A 6,887-nucleotide genomic window follows, 5' to 3' on the forward strand; every position below is an offset into this window, starting at 1 on the left:
AAACACTGGGAAGAACAACAACAAAAAAACCCAAACAAACAAAACAACACAGGGAGGGGCAGAAGATGAGGAAGTATCCCCAAAATAACAAAATAACAACAACAACAAAAGGAAAGTTAAGGGCAGTGTCTATGGCTCAGTGAGCAGGGTACCGGCCCCATATACCAAGGGTGGCCGGTTCAAACCTGGCCCCGGCCAAACTGCAATAACAAAAAAAAATTGCCAGGCGTTGTGGTGGGCGCCCTACTACCAACTACTCGGGAGGCTGGGGCAGGAGAATCTCCTAAGCCCAGGAGCTGGAGGTTGCTGTGAGCTGTGACGTCACAGCCCTCTACCAAGGGCAATAAAGTGAGATTCTGTATCTAAAAAAAAAAAAAAGGAAAGTTAAAGTCATAAAATAAGAAAATCAGAAGAACTAGAGCTCAGTGGCTAGGGCATTAGCCACATACACCAGAGCTAGCAGGTTTGCATCCAGCCTGGGCCTGCCAAACAACAATGACGACTACAACCAAAAATAGCCAGGCGTTGTGGTGGGTGCCTGTAGTCCCAGCTACTTGGGAGGCTGAGGCAAGAGAATCGCTTAAGCCCAAGAGTTTGGGGTTGCTGTGAGCTGTAATGCCACAGCATTCTACTGAGGGTGACATTGTGAGACTTTGTCTCAAAAAAAAGTCAGGGGAACAGTCTCTGAATAAAAAAGTCTACAAAGAGAAAAGAGAGAAAATAGAGGACATGAAATAAATAATACAATTCTGAGAATTAAAGGTCATGACTTTCTAGTTTGAAAGAAGCTCTGAGCTGCTATCCTAAGAAATTTCAAAACAATGGAATAAAGAGAAGATCCTGCCAACTTTCAGAGAGAAAAGCAAAGGAATGGCATCTGACCTCTCTGCAGCAACTCTAGAAGTAAGGCGATAATGAAGCAGTGGCTTCACAATTCCGAGGGAAAATCACTTCTATGCTAGAACTTTCTTGATTGATTGATTGATGGATTAATTAAGACGGAGTCTCACTTGGTTGTTCTTGGTACAGTGCTGTGGAGTCTTATCTCACAGCAACCTCAAACTCGGGCTCATGTGAGTCTCTTGTCTCAGGTCCCTGAGTAGCTGGGACTACAGGCACCTACTACCATGCCTGGCTATTTTTAGAGACAGGGTCTCGCTCTGGCTCAGGCTGGTATCAAACTTCTGAGCTCAAGGAATCTACCTGCCTTGGCCTCCCAGAGTGCTAGGATTATAGGTATGAGCCAACACACTGGCCTTCTAAGCTCAAGGAATCTACCTGCCTTGGCCTCCCAGAGTGCTCAGATTATAGGTATGAGCCAACACACTGGCCTTCTGAGCTCAAGGAATCTACCTGCCTTGGCCTCCCAGAGTACTAGGATTATAGGTATGAGTCAACACACTGGCCCCACATTAGAACTTTAAACCCAACCTAGTTATCAATCAAGTTTTAAGCAAGATCTCACAAAAAATATTTCCTGTCTACTTTTTTTTCTCAGAAACCATGGGAAGATTTGCTCTGCCAAAATAAAGCAAAGCAAGGATCAAGAAAACAGGGACCCAACAGAGGTGAAGGAAACCCATAGGTCAAGAGTGAAAGAAGACCCCAAGATAGGCACTGTGGGAGGCAAGTGCCACCAGTCCAGAGAGAAGCAGGCAGAAAATCCTGGGAGAGATAACCTGAAGAATGGAGATGAACTTAATAGGTAGTTGATGTGTACTGAGGGGAGATTCAGTCAACTCCAAGAGAGCTGGAGATACATTATCATTAGTACATAAAAAAGGCAAACAAACAGAAATTAAGACAAATATTAACTCCAGAGAAAACAGGTCATGCAGGAAAGGAAAAGTACTCATCCTATACTTGATGATTCAGCTGTCTAAAGTGTCTACGTGGTTATAAGATCAGTAAATACTGGCCTAACTGCAACTGCAACATATACTAGGAGACTGGAGGGATGGGAAGCATTTGCTGAAGTGTAAATTTGTCTTTTCCAGGTGAAAGCCTCAAACTTGAAAATCAAGAAAGAGCAACTGAACAAGCATGATGTTGAGAGACATGGTGGGGTGGGGGGTAGGTACATACCCAAAGAATCAGCTAAAAAAATTAAACATGTTTATATTTGGGAGCAGGAAATGGGGAGAGGTGGGTTGGAGGGCTGCTGTATTTCACAATGGCTTTGAGAATTTTTTTTTTTTTGAGACAGTCTTACTACGTTGCCCTTGGTAGAGCGACATGGCGTCATAGCTCACAGCGACCTCAAACTCTTGGGCTTAAGCGATTTTCTTGCCTCAGCCTCCCAGTAGCCTGGGACTACAGGTGCCACCACAATGTTTGGCTTTTTTGTTATTGCTGTCATTGTTGTTTAGCAGGCCCTGGCTGGGTTAGGTGCATGTGGCTGGTGCCCTAAACACTGAGCTATGGACACTGAGCCAGAACCACTGATTCTTTACACCACAACCATCCTCACACTGATAAAGAGAAAAATACAGGGTGTGTGTGGTGGCTCAGGCCTGTAATCCTAGCGCTCTGGGAGGCCGAGGTGGGTAGATTGTCCTGAGCTAAGAGGTTCAAGATCAGCCTGAGCTAGAGTGAGACACCATCTCTACCAAAAAAAAAAAAAAAGCTGGGCTTTGTGGTGGGCGCCTGTAGTTCCAGCTACTTGGGAGCTAAGGCAAGAGAATTGCTTAAGCCCAAGAGCTGGAGGTTGCTGTGAGCTGTGATGCCATATCACTCTACCAAGGGCCACATGTCACTCTACTGAGGGTCACAAAGTGAAACAGACTCTGTCTCAATAAATAAATAAATAAATAAAAAAGAGAAAAATATATTTAAAATAATAACCACAATACCTGAAGGAACAGAATCCTGGGAACAGTCTATTCCACAGTAACACAACCCTGAAGACCTGGGAGGCTCAGCTGTATGTGTGGAGGACTTAATAAAATCATGTACCTTTGGTGCCTTTCCAGCTTTGAGCGACTGCACGAGCTCCCCTTGTGTAGCTATGCTGTTAAACAGCTCCACTGGAGAGGCACAAGACTTGCCGTTGGGCACGTCCGCCATATTTTAGGAACTATGTTCACAACTGGCGAGAGGGTCAGAAGATTCGTCCAGCAGTTGAGACAAGACTGGGAAGAAAGAGAGGAAGAGAGATTAACAATCCATTGTAGCTGTTCTTCCTTTCCTATACCTAGTCATTTTGAAAAAGGTTATAAATTACAGTAAAGGATATGGATAATATAACATTTATAAGAATATAAGCAGAAATTTGGGAAGATGAAAAAGTGGAAGAATGAATACCAACAATGAGGACTAAGGGAATTGCTATGATCTACTGACTTAAAATCTGCAAAGACTGATCCCTCCTAGTCAAGATCGAGTTTGTTATTTGGTGGTGCCTCACCCAGTGCCCAGAGCATAAGAGGGTCTCAGGTTTGCTCAGGGAATAAATACCAGTGTGTCTAAATAAACCTAAGTTCATTAGAGCTAAAAACATTTGACAAATTGCTATTTGCTCTTTATCTTTATTGCCTTGTAGAAAAATTCTTAGGTCTTTTCAGCCATAAACAAAATATTACTGAACAAATAGCTTCCACTGTTAGCCAGCTGCCCTCTTTTCAGACAAAGTGAGCTCTGGCATGGAGGACAGGGCCTTATCTGTTCTACATTCCAAACGGGGTAAGGACTATCTATGGCAGTGATTTTCAACCAGTGTGCTGCAAAAAATTTTAAAGATCATTAATTATTTCTGAAAGAAGTTCAAAGCACAGTAAGTATCTATTTTTTTTACTCTGTCTGCCATGCTAGTTAAACTATAGGTTCAAGTGTGCCATGACATAAAAAAGATCAAAAAACATTGATCTAGTTTGGTGCCTATAGCTCAGCCGCTAGGGTGCTAGTCTCATGCACCAGAGCTGGCAGATTCGAACCCAGCCCAGGCTTGTCAAAACAATGACAACTACAACCAAAAAATAGCCAGGAGTCGTGGTGGGCGCCTGTAGTCTCAGCTATTTGGGAAGCTGAGGCAAGAGAATCACTTAAGCCCAAAGAGTTTGAGGTTGCTGTGAGCTGTGATGCCATCACACTCTATTGAGGGTGACACAGTAAGATTCTGTCTCAAAAAAAAAAAAAAAAAAAAAAGGCTTGGTGCCTGTGGTTCAAGTGGCTAAGGCGCCAGCAACATACACCTAAGGTGGCAGGTTCGAATTTAGCCCAGGCCCACCAAACAACAATGACAGCTGCAACCAAAAAATAGCCAGGCATTGTGGCGGGCGCCTGTGGTCCCCAGTTACTTGGGAGGAAGAGGCAGGAGACTCGTTTGAGCCCAGGAGTTGAGGTTGCTGTGAGCTGTGATGTCACAGCACTCTACCCAAGGGAACAGCTTGAGGCTCTGTCTCAAAAAAAAAAATAAAAAGCAAAAAACCCCACACAAGAAACAAACAAACAGGCGCAGCGCCTGTGGCTCAAGTGGCTAAGGCGCCAGCCACATACACCCAAGGTGGTGAGTTGGAATCTAACCCAGGCCCACCAAACGACGACGGCTACAACTGAAAAACAGCCAGGTGTTGTGGTGGGTGCCTGTGGTCCCAGCTACTTGGGAGGTTGAGGCAGGAGACTCATTTGAGCCCAGGAGTTGGAGGTTGCTGTGAGCTGTGATGCCATGGTATTCTACCCAGGGGGACAGCTGGAGGCTCCTGTCTAAAAAAAAACAAGTAAGAAAGAAAGAAACAAACAAAAAACCCCACTGATCTATAGACTATTTCACATGCTCCTTTACTGAACTGCAAACCTTTTAAGTAGGTATGCTGGTCCCTTCTATTAGTAACTATTTACTATTAACCTCGTAAACCTATAACCTATAACCTAGTGGGACATAGGGCAGGCACGTACTGGGCCACCATCAGCCCCCTCTTAGGTCAGTCACTTCTCCTTTCTGTGTATCAGTTTCCTCATCCATAAAATGGTGCCACCAGGAACCTCTTCAGCTACCCCTCAAGGGCTGTTATGAGAACAAAATGAGGAAAAAACAACATGGTAGCACTTTGTAAACTATAAAGCAAAATGTAAATACATTATGAATACTGTTATTAAATTTGTTTTCTTCAAAACTGGTTGAACTTTAGCTTTACCTTAACTATTGTAATTCCTTAGAGGAGGAAGACAACTAGGAGGCTAATGCCAGAGCAGCTAAAATTTTTTTTTTTTTGAGACAGAGCCTCAAGTGAGTCTCCTGCCTCAGCCTCCCAAGTAGCTCGGACCACAGGCGCCTGCCACAACGCCAGGCTATTTTTTGGTTGCAGCCATCACTGTTGTTTGGCAGATCCAGGCTGGATTTGAACCCACCACCTTAGGTGTATGTGGCTGGAGCCTTAGCCACTTGAGCCACAGGCGCCGAGCCAGAGCAGCTAAATTTGAACACTTCTGTATCTGGGATTGTTCTAATCTAAGCATCTCATACAAATCAATAAACTTAGGCTTTATAGCAATCATATGAGAAAAGATTTCATATCTCCATTTCATAAATGAAGCATAAAGTGGTTAAAAATCTTGTTCAAGGCTTGGCGCCGTGGCTCAAGTGGCTAAGGCGCCAGCCACATACACCCAAGGTGGCAGGTTCAAATCCAGCCTGGGCCTGCCAAACAACAATGACGGCTGCAACCAAAAAATAGCCAGGTATTGTGGCAGGCACCTGGGGTCTCAGCTACTTGGGAGGCTGAGGCAGGAGACTCGCTTGAGCCCAGGAGTTGGAGGTTGCTGTGAGCTGTGATACCACAGCATTCTACCCAGGGGGACAGCTTGAGGCTCTGTCTCAAAAAAAAAAAAAAAAAAAATCTTGTTCAAGAGTGCAGTAAGTGGCTGGGATACAAACTCAGGTAGTTTGACCTCAAAGCCTGTACTTTCAATCATTATCCTACAAATGACTTAACTTGATGAACCAAACACATGCATTTGTGGTATAACTTATTTTTATTTATCCACTTATTAAATATTTGTTTAGTAAATTTTAACTAAACCAATCTTTGTATGAGTCAATTAAATCATAATACTGAAACCAGGATGAGACAATAGCTACTTTCTTTTTCCTTTTTGATGAGAACCACCCTAAGTCCCAGAAAGGGAAGTTTGGTGAGATCACTTACTCAGATAACAAATCGTCCAGTTTAAGGAGGCCTATAAAAGAGAGAAGTAAGATAGAATACCTTCTGTCTAGTGCTAGGAAAGAGAAGCACTCAGGTTCCCCATCCCTTTCCCAGCAACAAGCTGACCAAATTAGCCATTACCCATTTCTCTCTGGTTTTTTTGGTAGTATCAAACAACAATCAAAGTAGTGAAAATTACTTCTAGCTACACAAGATCAAATATCATGTCCAGACACTTTACATATTATCCCAATATTAAGCAAGATATATGTACTGTTTTGGTTTTGGGGTTTTTTTTTCATTCTTAATTTCAACATTTTTCTTTTTTATTTCCTTTTTTTCTTCTCATTTTTTCCCTTCACTACTCTAGTTTAAATACACTCTTCCATTTTTGCTTTCTTTAACAATTAGAACTTCATTTTTGTAGTTTTTCTGCCCCTATTATTTGGTTTTTCTACCAATTTTATCCCGTAAGGTTTAATTTATAGTATTTTTGTCTTTCTTCTCTACCTGGTAGAGGTGGGGTACTGTGTCTCATCACGCTGGTAAAGAGCTGCTGACTTAAAGGGAACCACCCAACCCAGTATCCCCAGAGGTTGGGGGTTTTTAAGGTTGGGTCAAAGTACCCTACTATACACCTATATTACTCCTGTCTCCTTCTTTCGGTGCCTTTCTTCTTTTTGTCAATATTTCCTTTTACTCACCCCCTCTTCTTTCTCTTTTTTCTTTCTTTTTTTTTTTTGA

At 42.9% G+C, this 6,887-nt stretch overlaps 1 protein-coding gene across 1 annotated transcript in view; it reads right to left on the reverse strand.

Moving 5' to 3' along the window:
• Positions 1-6,887, reverse strand: part of WARS (tryptophanyl-tRNA synthetase) — a 58,458-nt gene that overhangs the window by 44,310 nt on the left and 7,261 nt on the right. The window contains exon 2 of the mRNA XM_023511504.1: positions 2,956-3,131. Coding sequence (XP_023367272.1) covers positions 2,956-3,066 — 111 coding nt within the window. The 5' untranslated portion in view covers positions 3,067-3,131. The remainder of the gene's footprint in view (positions 1-2,955; positions 3,132-6,887) is intronic.

The sequence above is a fragment of the Otolemur garnettii genome, unplaced genomic scaffold, assembly GCF_000181295.1.
Source record: "Otolemur garnettii isolate 467f Iridium unplaced genomic scaffold, OtoGar3 scaffold00020, whole genome shotgun sequence".
In the NCBI taxonomy this organism is placed as follows: domain Eukaryota; kingdom Metazoa; phylum Chordata; class Mammalia; order Primates; family Galagidae; genus Otolemur; species Otolemur garnettii.